The sequence below is a fragment of the Harpia harpyja genome, chromosome 13 (genome assembly GCF_026419915.1).
Source record: "Harpia harpyja isolate bHarHar1 chromosome 13, bHarHar1 primary haplotype, whole genome shotgun sequence".
Lineage (NCBI taxonomy): Eukaryota > Metazoa > Chordata > Aves > Accipitriformes > Accipitridae > Harpia > Harpia harpyja.
This window is the reverse complement of record NC_068952.1, coordinates 40,060,626-40,082,919: the sequence shown is the minus strand read 5'-3', so window position 1 is coordinate 40,082,919 and position 22,294 is coordinate 40,060,626. Positions and strand designations below refer to the sequence as shown.

The following is a 22,294-nucleotide window of genomic DNA, read 5'->3' as shown; positions in this document are numbered from 1 at the left end:
ACTGAGTGTTTTTGTGTAGCTAAGCTAGACCGTGCAAGGGGCTCTTAATGAGGATTAAGAATGTCCACAAAGGAAGTTAGTGCATATTGAACTTCATGTTCATGCAGTATCTTCCTTTGCAATCATGTTTCTGGGACAGGCAAGCCCTCTAAGGCCTGGGAGTCTAAGATGCGTTTTTGGGAGTGAGTTGGGTGCTTGACAAAATCCCAGACTGTGCTTTGGGTTTTTAAAAGCTACATTTTTAAAGTTGTTTAGGTGCTTAAATGTGCAAGTATACTCCTATGGGATTTGTTGTAACACTTCAGCATTTCATTCTGTTTGGAAACCAAGGACAGCTAGATGGATATACTTCACAGAGTTTTCTCCTTGATGTCCATGCAAAACACAGGACATCTAAACACATATCAAAATATGGTCCTCTGGCTTTTACATAAGGTATACGTTATTAAATAATTTAAATGGTTTTTTGAAATTTTAACTGTCAGTCTGATACGGCATAAATGTTTGAGAATGTAATTTTTTTTTTTTTTTAACTTGACCTCAGTAATAAAGTAATAAATGTCAGATACGGCCAGCTTTTTGGCCCAAGGTTGGAAGGAAGGCCTAAGTCCATAGTGTCTTCAGAATGGCTTACCTGTCCCTGCTGCTCATTCACTATACTGACTGCTCCTGTTGGTCTTGTAATTGTGCATTTCCTCTGCAGATTTCAGCAGTAATAGTTTTTCCAATTGTTCCTATAAAATAAGCTATAAAATAGATTGTGTTTTTAATTGTTTAGCTTCATTCAGCAGACTAATCGTTGGACTTGAGGCATGTTACATTAAATACAGCTAAAGGTTTCATTATTCAATTTAAACTAATCTAATTAGTTAGAGACAATCATTTAATTTGGTTATGATTCTAATCTCTCATCAGGAAACTTCTCCCTGACAAAGTCCCTTGTTTCTCTTTGGAAAAAAACTGCCAAAGAGTGAACATCACAGGGATATACTGATCCCACAGTTTCTGGTTGGTTAAAATGGACATTAATGCAATGGCTCTGACAAGCCTGGTTGGCTGACTTGGCCATACTACCTACCAACTGTGAGGCACCACACTAAGCAATACCCACTCCCCAGTACATTTTCCCAGACTAATTAGCTCACTTGAGAAATATCATCAATTATCCAGAAAAAACCCACCAGTTCAAAGTTGTTATTAAGCTCCTGGTGTTAAACTAGTATTGTTGCCTTGTTCTACATTTTTGATGTTTTATGCCAACATATATGAATTTTTCACTGCTGTAGGATAGATTTGGAATCCAAATACTTAAGGGGACATACTTCTTTTTATATATAATCTCATTCTACCCATAGATGTTACATAGCTAAGAAGTGGTTTAAGTCTTTCTAACTGAAGAGAAAAATCTAAAATAAACCTAGTAGCTGGTTTAGCAAAATTCTGTTTTAAATTTAGAATTGCAAGGACCAAGCAGCACCAAACCTGAAGGATCATATTTTGGTCTGCATCTTTGGCGATGGAAACTCACCACTGATTGGGCTGCAGGACTTCGTGATGCCTTTAAGAGCTAGTAACTTCATTTACCATGAGTTGAAAGACATTGTTTTTCTCGGGTCTTTGGAATATCTGCAAAGAGAATGGAAATTTATTCAGAACTTTCCAAAGCTGTGGTTATTCTCAGTAAGAATTTTTTGCATATTCTCTTTTCTTCTTCCTTCCTTTCTCTAGCTCTCATGCACATTTCTAAATACATTTTAAAACTTCTTGATGATAGCACAATTCAGATTCAAAAAGGACCAAAATTATCCCAGGCTCTAGACTTGAGCTTGAATCCAAGATGTTTTTGAAAAACTTTCCCTTCTTAAATATTTATTTTCTTCTGGGGGAGTCTTGGTACTCTCTGGTTTCCTGCAGAAGCCCTGAGAAGCTAATCCTGATTGTCAGAGAAGAAAATTCACAGGTCTAGACTTGCAATTTATTGGACGCTTCCCCATTTCCAAAGTTGCTCAAATTTTGAAGATGTTTCCAAAATGCATTTGTGCCAGCTGAGTTTGAAACAAATTTAATGTTCACCTTTCATCCTTAAAGATCCTTCGTGTTCAACTTGCTCACATTTCTCCTGATCACTATTTCTTTCGTTTTATCAGGGTAGTGCGCTCTCCTGTGCAGATCTGAGGGCAGTTAATGTCCAGGATTGTGCTGCATGCGCCATTCTGTCTTCCAACATCACTGCTTCAAGCAGTCCTTCCCTGGTGGACACGGAAAGCATCCTCGCCACTCTGAACATTCGATCCATGCAGGGTAAGTCCAGCTCAGCACCCCGAGGTAAGCATGCTTCCTTTTGCCTGTGAGCATGCTGATGCAACAAAAATGGAAGCTGAAGGAGGGGAGAATGAAGGGGTCACTTGTCACTAGTCTGAGCCACAGCTTGTCTCTTCTGAATATAAATATATAAGTTAAAAGGGCCAGAAGTCCATTTTAGCATAGCCAGCTGTACAGCCTAGTCCAGTTTCTGTAGCTACAGGTATGCGAAGGAAGGAGTGATAAGCCAGCATTGCTCCTGGAAATATGCCAGTTCCTCCTGCAAATTCTGAGTGAAGCTTCAAGGTTTCCTGTAAAGAGACCATGGCTGGAGGGTAAATGGTAACCAGTGTTGGTAACTGCTGTATTATTTGCAAAAGCACGCGTGAGTGGAGGCCCCTTCCATCCTTCAAAAAGAGAAAAACAATATCTTTCCCTTGAGGCTTGATAGGGTGGGTGCTCTGTTCCCAGACAAACAGAGCTTGTAGCTCAGAAATGCAATGGAAGCAAAAACGACTTCAGCCCAGCAGAGTATTTATTGCGTCTCTTCCTCCCTTAATTTGGCGAAGGAGCTAAGATTTGTCTTCCTCTTGAGAATGTGGAGTATTAATTAACTGAAGGCGGGCTGAGAAATGGATGGCTCTCCTAAGTGTTTTCCCTATACTTTATTATCATTCTAGGCTTTTAAAACAATGGCTGTGCCAAAGAAAAGATTAGAGTGAGGCAGAGACAGGGTTTTTTTTAATAACTAGACTATATCAATATACAGTGTATACAATCAGAAGACAAATTATTTATAAGGTATATTTGAGTAAGAGGTAATTGTGACTTGAATAGATTACTCTTATCTAATGTATTTATTGCTACATAAATATAAGGATGTATGGAACTATTGATTGTATGTAGAGAGGAAGTAAATAGTATGTACTTTTATATATATAATTTACGTATCTCTATAGTGACAGATATAGGTACTGTACCTACTGCATCTTTATACCTATATATGGAAAAGAGAGAGACTCAGAGCAAAAAGGATATTTCATCCTATCAATCACTGTCCTACTGCCCTCCAGCATTTTTTGTTTTATCACTCAAAAATGTAGTACATGGAGTGCAGAACTCTGAACTACAATGTGCGGATGGAAAATAGAAATGTGAGCATCTGTTCATCAAAACCTTCCCCAGCTGCCTTGCAGAGTTCATAGTGTTTCTCTTTGGGCTGGTAGCTTTTAGCTTGCTTTGTCTCCTTCCAGCAGAAGACCTCAGAGACCTAATGCTGACATAGGTGTGATCAGTTGGGTAAGCTGAGGCATGGCTTGTTAGGCAATTTACCAGGCGTATCATTGTCAGAACCATCACCACCTGCATACTCAAAGTTTGTTTTGTTGTTTTTTTTTTTTAATCCACAAGCATATATTTTTCCCCCATTTCCCTTGCGAAGATGGGTACGTGTTGACTTGCATCAGAAAAATGGGTCTTGCAGATTTAAGCATCCTTGCTATCATGAGAGATAGGAGAAAACTTTATTCAATCGTACTGAAACAAACACAATCAAGTTCTGTAGTTACAAGGTCCCCGAGAACAGTATCAAAAGGATTTCTGAATACAGAATGCAGAAAGAGGCTAATAGAACAGTTAGAGCAGAGACATGCAGGCACAAGGGTTTTTGTGTATTACAGCTAACACTGTGTTTCAGCACATCAGAACCAGACCAAATACACAACACCTTCTCTCAGGTATGAGCAGAAATCAGGATAGCTTGGTCCTCTGTCAAGAACCTGGGTAAAGTATGGTGTAGACATTAGAACAGGGGAATGGAAATCAGTGCTTCTGGGTTTCTTTTCTGGCTTTGAGAAGGGGCAGGATCAAGCAAGGGTCATGGTGTCAAACCTGCTTCTTTTCACTTAACTCCTTTGCTGTGCATCCCTGGCAGCTACTAGAGGCATGCTGTACCTCAGCATAGAGCCCCATAACAACATTTATTTCCCAGGCTTGTTTAAAGCCAGATAAATTCAAGCTCACAATGTAGCAATACACAAATGTAAATTATTCTTGTTATTACCCATTACTGTGATCAGTTATTTCTGAAAGATTGATTCAAACTAGAGATGATAGATTCTATCACCATTTACTATAATAGCATTGTCTTACACTAGTTGACAAAATACTGTGTTTCTAAACCCACCCTTATTTATCCATTTTAGGTATTTCACTTTGCATATTTATAAGGCACCTATTGCCTAGCTCAGATGTTAGTGAATTGTCGCTCCATAAGCTGACTACAATTCCAGTCTAATAAATCTTTGGCTACTCAGTTAAGGCTATTCCTCAGATTTACGGTGTTTTCTGCAAACAGAAAAGCAGTGTTCAGTTACAGGATGTCATCATCAATGAATAAAGATATATTTGCAAAATAAGGCTAAGACACAAGTTTCACTTCTTCTTCAAGTCAGCCATTAAATCTGCTAGTGTAAAAATAAGCTCTCTCTCCTTATAGTTTCATTAGATGCGTTGCAAAAAAAGCCAGCCCGTTCTCTTCTTTGCTGCCATAGTTATTTATAATTATAGGACCAAAATCTTAAGTTAGGATTCTCATACCAGAGGCTCCTTCAGATTCAACTGCAAGATTAAGGCTATGTCTTACAATCTTTGTCTTTGCTTCTGAAGGTCTCTAGATACATTACAGATGTGTGTTCCTGTAGGATAGTAAATTACTCATAGGTTGTTGCCACCAAGTTTTGGATCAAGGTGCCCAGAGTGGAAACAGAATGTACATGTCCCCACTCCCACTGTTTCAGTCTCTGCTCTCCCTCCTGCCATTGTTATTTTATAGGAATTCATCTCTGAGAAAACAAAGTTTTCACTGATAAAAAAGTACGGCAGTCCTCTGGGTCACAGCCTAGTTTTTTGAAGGAGAAGGGTAAAGTTACATTCAAAACTTGCATCCAAGAAACCTAGCCTCAATTAATGTTAGTAGTCAGGAGAGAAAGCAGGTAGGAAAAGATAGAAGAATAGTTGGGAGAGCTTTCTAAAGCAAGATGATTATGCAACTATTACCTGATTTAAAAAGGAAAGGCAGAGGCTGATGCTTCTCATTTAGTAGTTGCCATTGCTGATGGGACAGCAGATGACTCTGCTGGATATCCAGCTACCCTGCCCATCCAAATGCTTTCTCAACCCAAGCTTTGCTGTACACAAAGCTATAGCATTTTGCATCCTAACCATAGTGGAAAACAATTATTTGGATGGAAGGCCCTGAGTTCCCTTAACAGTTCAGGTCCTTTGGTAAGCATTGCAGCAGGCATAGTCTCAGTTTGGAGATTGTAACAAAGCCCAAATCAATTGCATTTCCTGTGGTTTTAGATTTTGCTGTGAGCATTTCACACCCAACAAACGCAGGCCTGTTCTGCACATTACCTCTCTCGTGGGGTAGAGAATTAGACAGGTCTTAGAGAACCAGACCCACACAGAGGTAAACATTACTTACACTTGCAAGAATGAGCATTTACTAGGGTCACTGCTGATGCCAAGGACTACTAGTCTTTCCCATGGAAAAATTTAGGTTTTCCAGTAATGCTGTAATTATCACCCTGTCATGTCACAAAGCAAACAGGTTGGCAAACCTAGGTACCGAACTAAATAATCTGTGGCATAATCTAAACATATAATGGTAATTAAATCTGACAACTTAATAAGATACTGAAATTCAAATGTACAGTAGTAATCTACAATTAAGTAATCTTTTGTAATAGCACCCTGCCAGTTTGTAAAATTCCAGGTAGAGCGCTGTGTACTGTTTCATAGCAAAAATATTGACATAAGGAAAAGGTATCCAGGCAATGATCAGACATATATTCATATCAACCAGTACAGTACATGGAAGGGTACAATAAAGGCAGTGATTCATTTCAGGTATTCAGTTGCTGCCACTAGCATGCATTCAGAGATGCCTTGCTATATTTGAGAAGGACTTTTTCTACTGTTCTGAGGGATCGTGGTGCCTGGCATCTCTAATGACGTTTTTGGCAGTCCATTGCCTAACCTCAGAGATGGCTGATTAGAGCAACGGTCCATCTAGGACTCTTTTAGGGTCTCTGATCTCCAATGTTCACATGCTCCTCTGAGCAGAGAGGATCCGTTATACAGTATCTGAACTGGAAGAAGTTCCACATCTAGCAAAATCTTCAGTGGAGTTTAGATTCCATCATTTTGGCTTTGATACTATCTTGTGCAATAAGTAGTAGTATTCATACTCAGTTACCCAGATACTGTGCTAGGTAGCAAAGGAAGAATTTAGACATGATGGTAAGGGAGACAAGATTGGATGTGATCAAAACACAGAAAGCAGACTTCACATTGGGACTGATTCTACTAAATCAGCTAGCTGGTGAGGACTGGGAAGAAATAAGGACACATGCTTCTAGGAACTTCTGGATTTCTCTTTTAAGTCTTTTTGGTTGCCAGGTTTTTAAAAAATTATGGTATATGCTTTTGCCTTCATTCCTACAGCACGTCCCATCTATTTATGTACAGCCTTCTCAAAGGGGAAGGAAAAAACACAACCCCCTCCCTCAAAAGACCTCTGAGTGCAAATTGGCTTAGTGGGGGCTTTGCGCCAAACAACACTGTAACCAGCACTGCTGTTCCACAGAGGGTAATTATATTTTAGTTATGATGTCAATAAGCAGCTCCCAGGAGAGCTTTTCTTTTTTAATCCTTTGAAGCTCTGAGTGAATAAAGTGAGCCTTGGAAAAGCAAACCAAGGCAAGAAACTTTCTAAATATAGGAAATGCTTTGGGATTTTTGCATGACAATGACATTTTTAGGCATAGGTATGAGATTTCCTGCATTTGTCAGTCTGAGCCATTGTGCCTTGGTTTCTTTCTTCTTTGGGTTTTTTTTTTCCCTTTCTGCTTCTGCTAACTTCCCTCTCTCCTCATGTTGTTATTGACTGTTTCTACAGATGCTGTTTTCAGAGCAAGAGCATTGGGGAATCAATCACAGCCATGTTATAAAAGGATCCCCATCACTACAGAGCTGAGTAAGTTATTCTTTAGGAACAAATTTCACAGAAGCAATATGCATGCTGCATTATTTATTTACCCCAGGCCCTTTTTAGAATTCACAGGCAGAAAGCGACAAGCACTACATGTCCAAGGAACATTAAAAGGTTTGACTTAGATGTTAATTCACTGGCTTTGAAGGAGTCAGGATGGTTTATCAGGAGAATAAATATAACAAAGTGTTACAAAGGTCTCTGTGCGTAGCAAAACTCCAAAGCATCCATTTAGGAGAAAGATAATGTCCTTGGGTTTTTTTCTGCTGGAGTGGATCTCAGGAGATCTGAGTTCTAGTCACACGGCCTGCATTCATCCCACCTATCCTAACATACTTCACTAAGGTAGATAAATCAGAAGTGTATTTCCCTGGTTTACCCTTATTTTCAGTGGAGGAAGAGGCACTGCCAAAGGCAATTCTGCCCGGATGAAATCTAACTTACCCTTTAGCCCTGCTTTCCTCTCTCTGATGATTTTAGAATACACTGAGACTGTATGCCCAGTTTTCATCCCACAACAAAATGGGGTGAATCAAGGCCTAATTCTCTCCGTTTCAACCCTCCCCTTTCTGAAACACTCGTGATGGTTCCCTCCTCCTCTTCTGGATTGTGGGGGTAGCTGCAGGCTTCCTCATTTGTACAAGTGGCTGTGAAAGAACAGAGCCTGTTCCAAACAATCTGCAGTACAAGGCATTGTGCAATGACTGTTTGGGGTACAGTACTTGGATGGGTCCGTGCACCTGCCAAAGTGGACAGAGTGCAGGCATTTTACTCCAGAGCCCAAACACCTTTGTCTTTATTCCACAAGGCTCAGCCTCTCTAGCCTACGTTCATAACTGAAGTAACTCAGGGGGTTCTTTCATGCTGCTCTTGGCTATCTTTGTCTTCATCTCCTGATGGTTACAAACTGGATCTTTTAATTAGGAACATGTGCACTGATTAAGTGATTACTAGTAACATAGCAGTCAGTGTCACACCAGAGTGGTGTGGCTGGGAGGCCAGTCCCGAGGGACATGGACGTTTAGCTCCATTTAAAGTGCTGACACAAGAATGTACCCATCAAATCAGCATAGCATGTTGCTAGGCATCATGACTGGCCCCTGACTCACTCAGGCTTTTATTTTTTTTTTCTTTATTTCTTTTTGATGCAATGCTTGTAAATGCTATGTGGGCTCAGCATATGTGGGGTCCTTGCTTTCCAGTCCTCACAAGGTTTGCAGCTGGAACAGGGCTAGTGAGCAGCCTTGGCCTGTAGCAGGCACTAGCAATATTTTATTTATATGAAGCTCTGGTGTACTGCTTAGTCAAAACTTGCACCTGATGAGCTGTGTCCCAGAAGCAGTTAAGCACCTGAATAGGCTATTCAGTCCTGTGTGCTCCTTAGACTAAAACACTGAGGAGCTACTCCAAAAAAAAAAAAGCACAAAATAATGATAAGATAATGATGCCTCCTCCTGAGTAATTTCAGAACTCTTGAATTGCCCAGAGTGATATTTGGCTATCTTGTGCTGTGGTTTAGGCTTTTATTTCTGCTGTGTCCAAAAGTCTCAGAAATGTTTTGAGCTGGCTACTGAGGCCCAGCTCCTCTGAGAAGATATTGTGCAGTCAAGCTAACATCTTCAGACAGGCATTGCACCCCTGTGATTTCCCTCCAGGATGTGGTGTGTCAGTGGAGGGGAAAACATCTGCAATCTGTTGACATGACTTGGATTTTAGTCATGTCAGATCTTTGACAAAATAATGAATCGAGCCCAGTCCCTAAGCACATGGATGCCTGCCCCTGCTGTAGTCTTGAACAGCATAGAAATATGTTCAGAGTTACAGAGATGGCTGGGAAGCAAAATAAACCCAAGAATTTAAAACCTGGAAGCACAAAACAGCTAATCAAAAACAGCTGGAGCTTTCTTGTGATTGAATAAGCTTCCTGTAAGTTGCTCTGGTAGACCTTGATCTAGACAAATGCTCACTTTTGTGCCTGTCTCTAGAAACAACCTGAGAGGGGTAATACTCATGTGCCTTAAGTTGTAAGGGCTTTGCTCATTCCAGGCAATTTCTTATTTCACAGCAGACTGAGTGTTGACCAAGGGTCATCTGTATCATTTAGTGTGTATGACATGCCAAAGCCAGCAATACAATACACTGTTGCTGCTCAAAACCTGCTGTAAGAGAAGCTAAGATCCTTCGTACCTTTGGTTGAAGTTCTGTCACCACTGAAGTCAGTAGGAGTTTTGCAATTAATCTTGACAGGCACAGGAAGCAATGTGCTATCTCAGTAGAGCCAGAACTGCCAAGCTTGACTTGCCTCTGCCATAGTTTCTTTGTGACCAGGATGGCATGCCAGAGCCCCCTGAGTCCCAGAGGTGTGCTGTGGTCCCAGAGGTGTGCTGTGGTCCCAGAGGTGTGCTGTCCTCTTGCACCTACATAGCTATGGGCACATAGTCAGGGACAGAGTTGACAGAATTAGCTGAGGGCTTGCACTCTAAAGGGGGCTGGATATGAATTTTGCCTTGAGGAGCAGGGGAGTTGTGTGTCGACATCATGCTCTGACATGCTGCTGCTTCTCCTTGCCCAATGGTGAGAAACACAGAAAAATAAGAAAAGCTAAACTGACCACTTCACATCAGGCTGATGCAAGGCCTGTTAAATGGGCTTTGCATGGGGTTTCTGCGGGCACAGATCCACCAAGCTGAGCACAGTTCAATGTGTCGAGCATCTTCTGAATTTGTGAGTTGGTCAGTGGGCTCAGAGGCGTATTATAAATGGTTATTCCTCAGAAACGTTGGATTCTAGAAACCCTTGCCATAAGGAGACAGAGATCTGGGAGAGAAATAGCAAAGTGATCTGTAAAGAAATAAGAATTCTGCAAATATGTAAAGGAGAAAGGGAATGGTGTGGAGAAATAAAGTGGATCCCTTATTGTGGCTGCGAGACCATGCTTTTCATACCCAGACTGTATAAGCTAGTCAGTGGAGTCATACTGATTAATGCCAGATGCAGGGCCAACTCTAAAATACAGGGTGGGTGAAATATCTGTATTGAGAATACATGGCTGAAGGATGACACCAACACTGCAAGACAACAGGAGACATTAATAGTATTGTGATTCTGGCTAGTTTTAGTCATCTTTAAAAATGATGCACTCAAATGCTTCCTGACCCAAGGGGACATAATAGAAATCAGTCATTACTCACATGGAGTTAGTTGTGCTTGCTCTCTATTTTTTAATGGGAAGATACGGGTTCTTGATCTCAATTCCTCTCAGTCTCCTGCTGTGCTGCTGTCATTCATCAGCATTCTTACTGGTAGTGCTAGAGTGGCAGGACATACCTAGCATGTTCAGTAGCATAGCAGCGGCCTTCTGCCTGGGTGTACTTAGGCAGTTCCCTGAAAATAGAAAAGAAAGTTAAGGAGGAATCACTTTCAGAGTAGGGGGAATTCTGCAAGACTATCTCAGCCAGCAAGAATAAGGTTGAGAAACTAGTGAGGATCTCTGTAACAGTAGCACAGCTGTGAAAGGGACCCTGTAACCCCAATTTAAGCCAATAGATATAGTAATTGTATTTCTGTTAATTCAGGAAAATGAGGGGAAGAAATGAAATAAGATTTTTTCCTTTCTTTTTCCAAGCAGGTAAATTAAGTATAATCTGATATCTTAAAACTTAAGTTTTAGGATTCTCTTGTCTTTTGTCTGCTATTGCACAATCAGTTAGCAGCACTGAATTTTTTTTTTTTCTTTTCTTTACGAATGCTGCATGCTCTGGCTGGTGCTGGACACGGAATGGCAAACTGGATTATTAACTTTTGTTTCTGATTCTAGATGGCTCCTCTCTTTTGCTAAGATGTTTTCTCTTTCTTCCTTGCTTTTCCAATAGAGTCTTCACCAAATGCCCAGTTCATTAATCAGGCTCCCAGCGGGAGTTCTGAGATTCCAGAGCAAGATCAGCTTTTCACCACTGGTGCCGCCACAGGAACTATTTTCTCAGATAGCTTCTTGAATTCTCTTTTGTCTATGGTAAGTAGATGTATCATGTCCTGTCAAATTTAGTGGCATCGGTGTGTAACAAAGTGATTACCAGCCAGGGTAAACCCACTTAACCTAGCCTTAACAATGGTCAAGGCCATGTGTGTCAGAGAAAGGCACAAGAAACGTTGCAGAGATCAGTGATGTGATTAGTTACACAGTGCCCTGAGAATTATACATGTCTATTCCTATTTGAGCAATTTGCTAATCAGTGGGCCTCTGTGATTTCTTGGGGTGGTGGGTTCCATACACTAAAAGGCAGCTATCGGCTCCAAAATATATGTGTCTCAATACGTGCTATTAGCAGGAACTCTCCCTGTTGTTGATACACACACAGAATTATTTGGAGAAACTTTTAGACTGCTTTTCTAAGTTCCTCCCATTCCCAGCTCCAAAATATTGACAGGCTACAAAAGGTATTTAAAGCCAGCCTGATTTATTTACTTTTTGACAACACGATGTTACAATCAGTCCCTCTAAGGGAGCTGCAGTCACTGAAGCCAAAATTGCATTTGACACCAGCTGGCCCCTTGGTCGAAGCTCCAGCACTGATGCCAAAGGCTGAGAAGATTATGTGGACTCTGAATTCTTACCTGTTCATGTAGAAAGGAGTTTTACAAGCCTGGCTGGAGGTGCATTAGTGAGCTAGGGAACAGGGAGCTTGCACTACCACCACTTTACCATTGCAGGCGATGGGGAAAAATGGAACATTTAACTCTTCTCATCTGTCCATCTGGCACCTAGGCAGAAATTCACTGGAATTTTGGATGGAAGAATCTATCGAACTCAATGGGAATCTCCCAGTGGCTGTTTTCTGAAAAGGTATAAAACAAATTCCACATATGTGGGCCACTGCTGATCCGCAAGACCACATCAGATTTTAAAAGAAGTGCATATTTTGATTCTCTGTAGGCAGTGTGTTCTTTTAAAGATGGGATACATTGCACCAAAACTGCAAGAATGGAGGGAATGTGGTGATCCCACCCTGGTGACATAATCATTTTAAGTTGCTGTCAAAACTGAGTGATACTGTCAGTGGTGACACACATGTGGGTCACCCTTTGGTGGAGTTAAGCCAGCATTTTGGCAGAAAAACAGCAGTTCAGCTCATGAGCTGGCATTTCCAAAACTGCCTTCTCTTTTTTCTGAAAGCCTCTTTCTTCCTCTTCAACCCGATTCCCCATGCTACAGTCAAGTTCCATATGCCTTGCTCTCAGCTCATGTCCAAGGGGATAGTGCTTGGGTGGCAGTTTCACAGAAACAGAATAAATACAAAACAAATCTCTCCAAGGGATAAGCAGTCCAAAAGAAGTGTGTCAAGTCCAGTTATGCCTTTTTGAGAAGGCTTCAGTGTTAGGGAAAGTATTATATTGCTGCTACTCACTGATATGTCAATCAGCCAGACGGTAATTAATGACTGCTAGTGTCAAGTGTAGAAGTAACTCAAGACATAGCATGACCTGTCTTAAAGGATAAAATTTCACTCAAGCGTAAGATTCCAAGTCTGTCCAGGAATGATCAGCACTCAACTCTGCTTTAAAGTAGAGGGGCACCTTAGGTTGGATTCAGTCATCCTGTAAATACAGTAAAGACTGAGAGAAACACGATATTGCTTAGCAATTGCAGTTTGCAGGAAAAGATGTGTGAACTGGAGAAGAAAAGGAAAGGAGCCTTCAGCAGTCCAATATCACCTCCTTTTGCTATCACTGTGAATATAAGTTGAAATTTCTCAAGACACTCAGAGCAGGAGTGGTGTATTCTTTTAGCTTGAAAGGAGACTGGCAGAAGAATCTGAAAGGCAGAATGTGGCCTGTAAAGTGAAATGTTACCCTTTGGAAGCCTGAAGCAGACCTGGCATTTGCTTCAACATGACCCTTGGGGTCTCAATAGGGAGAAAACAATTCAATGAGCATGATCATTATGGCTCAGGTGCTCTAATGAGCCCTGAATTCCCTTCCTGATCTAGCTGTGGGTTCCTGGCTTAGTAGCAACATGGAGTCAGTGGGACAAGGCAACTACTTGGTAATGGGAGAAGGTTTCTAGTCTTGCCTTTGTATGCAGAGGTGTTCCCAGGAAATCTGCTTGTCTGAAGCTGTAACCAAACATCAACTGGCGAAGAAGGTAACATCTCACAGGCACATTACAGAAACGTTGCTCCTTTAAAGTCAGCTTCAAGACCTATTCTAAATGCAGTGTGTGTTATTTCCTGAGTACGCACACACACACGCACACCTCTATAGTTTCCCCGCCTTTCAAATTCCTGCAGTGTAACTCGGCAAAGAAAGTACAGAATGAGGGTGACATGCAAATCCTATTAATTCATCCAAGTATGGAAATGCAATCCTTTTGATGTCAAAAAGTACAGCAATGATATGTTAAAGAGCTCAGCACGCTTCTGTTAAATATGTAAAGTGCAGATTCCCCCGAAGCTGTATCACTCCTGGATAACCCTGGACTATAGCTCCTTACTTTAAAAGACTGAGAATTACTCTAACAGCATTATACCCGTTTGCCCGACAATATGGTCAGATGTTCTTAAGCGGATTTGAGTTTAGCGTGGATTTAGTAACACCATTCCTTCTCTGCAGCCTATTTAGTTTCTTTACTCAGGCAAATGCAGGTGGCAGATTCCATAAAGTGGCTCTATGTAAGAAATGAGCTTCTTGAGAAAGGGTGGAAAATAAGTTATCTGATGCACTGCAGGCAGAGGAAACACTTTTAGATTAAAAAAAAAAAAAGAGACTCTAGGCCTTTTTTTGCCTTAGATCTGAGTTTGAACCATGGTAATTTTCTCCCAAAAAATACTGACTGAGATAAGGGCACAGAGAGAGGTTTTCAAAACAATGTGACAACTACAAGGACAGAGTTTCCTGCTGCACCTGCACTCTGTAGTGCTGGGCAGGGCAGTTGTGCTCCCCAGCCTTACCTTACACAGCGTGCTCCTACTCAGGTGACATCAGAGTTGCTGCCCAGTTTTCTTACACGCACACACACGTGCACGCTCACACCCACTCCATTTGTGCCATTGAAAATCTTCCATTCAGACACAGCTTAGTGCATTCTAAGAGCAGAGGTGGAATCTTCTGACTGCTCTTCGAAGCCGAAATGGGCTAAGTAGGTGGTGATGCATAAATATTGTCAGAAAACTTTAAACATAATTAAGGACTACTTTAAGTATACAGAAAAACTCCAAACTCTCTGCCTGATCACTTTCTCTAGGTTTTCACTGGAAAACTTGGTTTTCCTTTCCAAGGCATGCTCTTTTGTCTTTGATTCGTCTCTTCCTTTCCAGACGTACTACAACCATCACATCTTGGCTCTGCTGCAGACTTTGGTGACTAGTGGGACAAGCCCAGCATTGGGGGAACAGCTGTTGGAAGAGGGCAGCAGACTGCACAGAAATCCTGACAACATGATCCACAATGCCTCCCAAGTTAGATGCAAACTTGCACTCCTGCCACTGTCCAAGAGGTTGTTAACAGATGTCGTGGTGAGTTACATCACTGAGTGGTGCTTCATGGGCTACGCTTTGATCCTTGCTGCTAGTACTGTTTGTCATTACCTAAAGTTTAGTTTCATTCAGTTGAATCTCACTACGTAGCTTGAGCTATATTTTGAAGAGGCAAAGGCATCAGATAGCCTTATTTTATACTAGATTCTAATCTTGGGGGGCACCAGTCATTTCTTTTCCTTTTTTCTTGCCAAATATTAGGATACTAAAGGTAGTGAATAGTGATGATAGCTGGCTAAATACGTGATTTAGTATTGGGCTGGATTGTCCACTTTCGTTCCTTAGAGATAAGAGTGGTTTTGCTTCTTTTATAGCAGGAGGAATGCTTTGGAGACATTTACTGCAGAGCTCTAGACTTGTTTGGGATACTCTGCTTTGGGCTCTACCGCCTGATGGAAGAACCCAATCCATACAAGAATAGGCAAGTATACTTTATCTCAAATTGTACCATAGTCAAAAGACAGCAGTCATGACTTTGAAGTTAGGCATCTGTTATAGGCAACCTGATTTACTTATTTTTGTCTTGGATTCAGACATTCTTGTAGGTAGCTAGGGCCATTTGAGGCAAACTGGTGTGTGGTCTGAACACGGCGCTTACTGGCACTTGTATGAGATTCCCTTATGTTCACTTAAGATGTGATTTATCTTTACAAGTGAGCCTTCTGCATTAGAGAGCTGCTGGAGCATGAAGTTAGTAGTGTTGCTGAGGGCAGGGATTTCAGAGAGTTTGCAGGCAGAGGGAACCTTCTCATCTAACCTGTTCTACTCACTGATTCTTTCAATTTCAAGATTTCAGTGATTGCTTGAGCTTCAGATCTCCTAGAGAGACATTTAGTCTTGATTTAAAGATTTTTGAGGAATCAAAAAATTTATCACATCTTTCAGCAGCTGTTCCAGAGACTAATTAGCTTCATTTAAAATATATGTATCCCATTCCTAGGTAAAATTGAAGCCTCTGTATATTGTCTCATCATTCCGAAGAATTCTGCACATGCAGTCAGTCGTTGCAAAAAAAATCCTACAGCTTTCTGGCTGTCCCAGACACTCAGTTCAAAGGCCTCACAAAGTAGCCTGAATCTCATGTGCTACTGCTTTTTCAGGTTTGTGATTGCTCGGCCTGCCAGTGATTTGAAGATGCTGTCTACGGATCTGCTGTTCTGTGTTGTTCCATTCAACATTGCAACAGCTGATGACCTGTGATGTGGGATGGAAGCTGGTTACCAAGGAAGAAAACAGGTAGTACAGACACCTTCATGCCAAAGTTATGAGAGATTGTGAAATGCCCTGCAAATAAAAAATTGTACAAGTTATTAAGACCGCTACAATAAATTGTCTGTGTTCTTATTTCTTAGGGGTGGCAGTTTGAATTTGGCTAAACATTAATGTGAGGTTATTACTGAAAATTATATTGTTAAGCTTTAACAGCAAACATATCAGAGAGTAAAATGCTTTCTCTGCGAGGAAAAGGGCAAAAACTTCACTTTCTGCTGAGCACTGCACAGAACATACCCAGCTATATACTAACACGATGACTCTGTTGAGTTTAGAGATTCTCTGCTGAAATTCTCAACCTTCAAAGACTCCAGCACACTAAAATTCAGTTTTCTTGCAGCCAGAACTGAAGATGCTGGATTGATAGGCATGAAAAGAAACAAAAACTCAGGCAAAAAATCCCAATAAATGTGTACCATAAATCAGGTCCTGCCTGTAAGTTACAAAGTCAGTTGAGGGAATGAGAAGAGTGGTGGTGTTGGTTTGTGTTCCCCCCCCCCCTCTCTTTCCCCTAACACTAATTAGGTTTGAAAGACTGCAGCTTGAGTCCAGATACCACATGCCGAGAAGAAAGGAACCCAAACAGCTGACGCAGAGTTCAGACTAAACTAACTGCAAGCTCCCCTGGGACATCACAAGGTAAACCTGATAGTCTCTGTCATTTACAATCATTATCAGGCAGCTGAGTCTCTGTAATTTTACTAGGGAGCCAATTAACAGATCCCTGAAGCTCGGGAATAAGGTCTTGGTCCTTTTTCTATTTTAGACAGGAAAAGGGGGAAAGTAAGTCTTTGTTTCAAATAGATACTCCAGAAGCTTTCCTACCCAGGGGAATGGTCAGATCTGGGCTTGCTCTTTTCCTCTTCAGGAATAAGATAGAGCACTGAGCTTAACAGTCAAGCAACTGGCTTTAGTACCCAGCTCTGGAAAGAGCTGGCTGTGTAACCTTGGGCGAGCTATTTAACTGTATCCTAATGCTCCTTGCTGCACACAGGGAATATAATAACATACTTGTTAATTTAGATAATGAGAGCTTTGGGGAAAGGACTGTCTCTTGTGATTCATTTGGCCTAACATAAATAGGTACTGATTTAGGATGGGACATTCAGGAACTCACTCAAACAACATGAGTAAGAAGCAAGAGAAAAGCTTGGACCAAAACTCCAGGTGGAAACATATCTGCTCTTGGGAAGGTTTGGAGTTTGGATTCAAGTCTGAGCCTTAATGTGTTGGACTCATCTTCCCTGGAACAAACTAATCGTACATTTTCAATTCAGGACAGATTACAAGTAGGAATCAGTGAACCATGCTTAGAGCAAACGAAATACATAGGAAGCATGCTTTCCCTTTGCCAGCCCTTTGCAGACCTGAACTTGAGCCAAGACGGTCAGCTGATCTCTCAGTAGGAGTTTTTTGGCCTAAAATCACCCACTGTATATACAAACTTAGATAAGAATTTGTGCACTGGATTCTGTTTACCCTCTGGCAGAACAAGGCTTCAATAATAGTGTCTCAGTCCATTCCCTAGCATGCATTATTTTAAACAGACAAGACAGTTAAAAGGTGGAAGGAAAAGCCTGGGCAAGCTTTGCAGTCCTTTGACTACAAAGGATACCTCATACTAAGATTCTGTAAGCTTTCTGTATTGTCATCATCTGAACCTTCCTTTATTTTCAGCTGTAATTCAGTCTAAGCAGGGCACAGAGGAGGTAACATCCCTTTTTCTTCCTAATTGTTCTATTGCTTTTAGATAACTACACATGCCTGGACCTCTGTGTTGTGATATTAAGCACGTCTTGTGCAACATTAAGGCATTTTTATTAAGAAAACTGCAAGAAACACCAAAGCCTGTTTACTCATAACTTCCCTGAGTGGGTGAGAAACTCAGACTATCTTGCCAGCAAACTCTGCTATCTGAAATCATCTGCTTTTCCTAGAAAATGGAGGGAAATGTTGAAAGTGCTCCTTCATGATTGAGATCCAGGACATACTAGTTTCAGCTTTAAGGCACAAAACATTGGGTATACTACTGTGTTAGTCCAGAGCTACACTACTTGGTGTAAAACTGCTGCAACCACTGGTGTATCTTTCTTCTTTCCATTAGAAAGAGAGGTTTGCAGCAAGTGCATTTTTTTTTAAATGTTCCTTCTCTCCAAGGTGTCTTACGTGCAGGACTGCCAGTGATGACACATGCCATGCTTTTCCATCCTGCATTCACAGCATCTCTGTGATGGGGGAATATGCCCATGTCCAGTCATACAGCTTTTCCAGTACAGCATATTTCCGGTTGCTTAACCTGCAGCTGCTAGAGCATGTAATCTACTGGGGTAAAGTGGAGTGGGGAGAAATGGCAAGGTGGAGAAGGGACCTCTTCCACTTTGCTTATTCCACCTTTTTGTTCAGTTGCTGTACCTGAGCAAGCAGTTCTGCTTCTCAGGAAAGAAGGAAGAGGGAGAGAAATCCTAAGAAAGGTAAAAGCATTAATGGGTCAAGGCCTCTTTTGCATAATTCTATTATCACCAGGAAGATTCTGCAATAATCATGTTAGGCATGTGCTCTGGAGCATCAAAGTGACTTGTCTTACTTTACTTTTTGATGTTAGACAGGTTTAAATGCTTTGTACAGATGAGGCACCTCAGACAGCTGATCAAGAAAGCCTGTGCTGTTCAAGCAAAGCAAAGGCCTGTTTTGCTTTTTTTTTAAATGTCAACAATGCCACATTCTTCCAGAAAGGAATAATCTCTGTTGTCACAAATTGTGAAAAGCAAAGGTGTAGGAGAGAATCTGTGTGTGGGTGCATGCAAACATGCTTTCTGAAGCTACCACCTTTGAATCTTCAGCAACAGTATCTTCTTGTGTATTGTTTGGGTCATACGTTTGTATAAATTCAGCTTCTGCAGTGAAATCCACAGCGTGGTACACAAAGCTGTTACAGGATCTCTGCACTGTAGTTTGCTAATCTGTACCCATTCTAAGCTGTAAAGGTCACCTTAGTGTGTGGGTGGTGATTAATATTAGTAGGTTTTACTTTATAGCAGTGCTACGGGAGTCTCTGATAGAGTTCTGAAACTTTTTGTGTCAGATACAATCAGAAGTAGTCCCTGACCCTAGTGAGCTTAGGTGGTATATACAAAAAAGAGTTATAAGGGAAGCAGAGGAGTTGTAGTTTGCTCAAAAGCGTATATCAGATTGGTGGAAAAGATAAAAACAGAACCCAGATCTCCTGATTTCTAGGCTAGCAGCTTTCACACTATTCCCACTAGGCCATTTTGCATTTCCACTCTCAGATCTCAGCTCCTGCTAACATGATCATTCCCTTGCCTGTCTGTCTAGGATTTAACAGTCTCTTCCAGAGGTGGCTCAAATAGTCTTCATGGGGTACTACCTGATGAATTATTTGTTATAAGATGGTCAGCCTCTTTACAGAAGCAGACAAGTATCATCATACTTTCAAACAGGAAAGTAAGTTACTGGACATTACCCAGTAGGTCAGCTGTCTTGCCGTTATGTGTCTTGTCTGTCTTGTCAGCTGGGTCACACTGTCATTTCAGGCTGGTATGTGACGAATGGAGCCAGAAACCTCTCCAAAGATGCATGCAAGGATATGTAGACTCTGTGGAGACTCAAATATGCTAAAGCACTTACCCTAACACATCCATCCACCTGGATCTGAGCACTGATAAGGGCATACACACAGAGGGAAACACAGGCCTCTCCAAAGAGCACTTGTCCCTAAGGAGATGAATATATACATGCAGGCCAGGGTTGTTTTCTCTGTCCTCCTTCCTGTAGTCAGATACAATCCAGCAGAATGAGTAGTGAAGGATGTCACTGCTGTGAGCTGGGCTGGGTTTTGCAGTACAGCATGCTGCGGGTGGTGACTGACACATAGTCAATGAGATCTGAGGAGAATCCAGACTCTATAAATGTTAGATGAGGCCGGCTGGGCATTGACAAAAACAAGAGGTGGCTGCAAACACCAAGTGTCATTATTCTCTGAGCAGGGATGGCGAGAGGCCTAGGAACTTCCCATGGAGATTAACTACTTCACAGCAGGATGAGGAGCTGTCTCCTGATGCGAAGGGACATCCTGTTGTCCTGAGAACACTTGGGAGGAAGGATGCATGACAGCAGGAGTAGCTTTTGAGAGCGTACACACAGTTTCCTGCAAAGCACATATCTTGTCTGAAAGATGATTTTTGCTCTGCTGAGATAAACTCCAAACACCTAATGGTTTAAATTAATGCCAGAACAGAAGGAGGTCTCCCTTAGTCATTAATTGGCAGTGGGTTCTCTGGCCTCTTCCTACTGAAGGAAGGGCTCTTCGCTACTTTCCCATCCATCTACTTCAGCTTACTCTATTGACCTGCCACCAATGTACCATAAAGCCATAGTCTTATTCCCCACTGTCTCTCTAGTGGCCAGTTATAAAGGGACTAGAGCTGTTTAACTGCTGATTGCTTCTCTACTTGCAGCAGGAGGCCATGCAGAGTGAATTTGGTGAGCTAACTGTATTAAGCAATCTGGAAGTGCATCATTAATGCTTCTGACACTTTTTCTGTAGTACACATGTGCCAACTAATAAGCATTAGTGACTGAAGTTTCTCCATTTCCCAGAAAATGGATGTAGCTAGAGCAGTGAAAGTAGACACAGCCCACTGGGCTTTATCTCCCCACAAGTTGAGATGCGTTTCCGAACTCCTCTATCCTGCATATGGGTGAGAGTTGCGTGGGGATGACAGTTAGAGTTGGCTGACGTTTCTAACTTCCGCTAAAACTTTAATGCAGAAGTTGGGGTTTTGGGGATTGGCTTTTTTTTTCAGTGACACAACAGGATTTTTGTTTCCAGCCAGGAGGAGGAGCCAGATCAGACACAGTGGCTTGGAATTTGGTTGTCTTGTAAGGTTTTCTGCTAAAAAAAAAAAAAAAAAAAAAAAGCAACCCCACTGAGATTCATTCTTCCCCCTTTGGGGCAAGGGGGAAGGAATATTATTTTTTTGTAAAAGAGAAATGCATTTTTTTGAAGTCCACCTTTTTTTTCAGAAGGTTTCCAGGGTTGAGGTTAAAGGTTTAGTTCTATTTTCCTCTCGTTTTCATTCTTGAATAAGCCCATACCTTAAAGAAAACTTTAAAGAAAAGAAGTACTGCTATGACTTGATATTGTGACTCTGTAAAATATAACGAGTAGTAGGCATTTCTTTCTCCCTTTCTCTCATCTTAGTCCTGTTGAGTATTCTACCAGCAGTGGAGAAGCAAATGTACCCAGTTCCTTCACTCTTCTATGAGTGCAAGGACTGGTGCTTGCCAGCAATGAGCCTTTTGTTTCCATCAGTGTGGCTGGTCTTATATACTTGCTTACCCAGGCAACTACCAAAAAGAAGCAGAAGTCCTAAATGCCAGACTAATGCATCAATCATAATTCCTGAGCTGCCAGCAGTCATGTAACTGCTTAAAGACTTCAACAGCCCTCTGGCACTTAAAGGAAAAAATCATCTAATTAATCACAGGTGAAACAGCTTGGACCTGCTCCAAAAGCCCCTGAATTTACTGCCAAGCTTTGATGCTAATTTTCCTTCTAAGTAACCCCCTAAAGAAATTTATGATTAGGTAATTAAAGTGATGAATAAAGAGATACTTAGAAGAAGGAGGGAGAAGAAAAAGGGGGAAAAAACCCAACCTTGAGTCAAAAGCCTTAAATCTCCTCCCCTCCTCAAAGAGAAATGTTAGTCATTTTTGTACATTCATTGTCTCTGAAAATTGGGTTGGATTCCCACAGGAGGCTTGAGAAATACTTCTTAAATTAATGTTTGCATAACCAAATAAAACAAAAAGGAAGGAACTCCTAAACAGATTGTAATGTCAAGATTGTTGAGGGAAAAAAGGACTTGTGGCTTCTCTCTGAGAATCACATACTGTACAATGTTTGTCAGAAACTGCCTCATGCCTTTTCCCCTAGGTACCTGAGGTCCATTTTTTTTTAAAGGTAATTAGATACCTAGGAATGCTATCTAATTAAAAATGTAGTGATATCTAATTAAGAACTTTGGAGCATCTGAACAACTTCTAAAGGTCTGACCGTAAGTTCTTAGTAGGTCGCAAGTCCTGTATAATGCTTTTCAATGTCCTCTTACAT

General features: G+C 41.3%; 1 protein-coding gene across 1 annotated transcript in view; it reads left to right on the top strand.

Annotated features, from left to right (window-relative positions):
- KCNU1 (potassium calcium-activated channel subfamily U member 1) overlaps window positions 1-16,735 on the top strand; it is a 53,482-nt gene extending 36,747 nt beyond the window's left edge. Inside the window, exons 21-28 of the mRNA XM_052805455.1 lie at window positions 1,456-1,680; window positions 2,148-2,325; window positions 7,265-7,342; window positions 11,230-11,369; window positions 14,671-14,868; window positions 15,207-15,310; window positions 15,990-16,125; window positions 16,687-16,735. Of these exons, the coding sequence (XP_052661415.1) occupies window positions 1,456-1,680; window positions 2,148-2,325; window positions 7,265-7,342; window positions 11,230-11,369; window positions 14,671-14,868; window positions 15,207-15,310; window positions 15,990-16,089 (1,023 nt within the window). The 3' untranslated portion in view covers window positions 16,090-16,125; window positions 16,687-16,735. The remainder of the gene's footprint in view (window positions 1-1,455; window positions 1,681-2,147; window positions 2,326-7,264; window positions 7,343-11,229; window positions 11,370-14,670; window positions 14,869-15,206; window positions 15,311-15,989; window positions 16,126-16,686) is intronic.
- The last annotated feature ends 5,559 nt before the right edge of the window (window positions 16,736-22,294 follow it).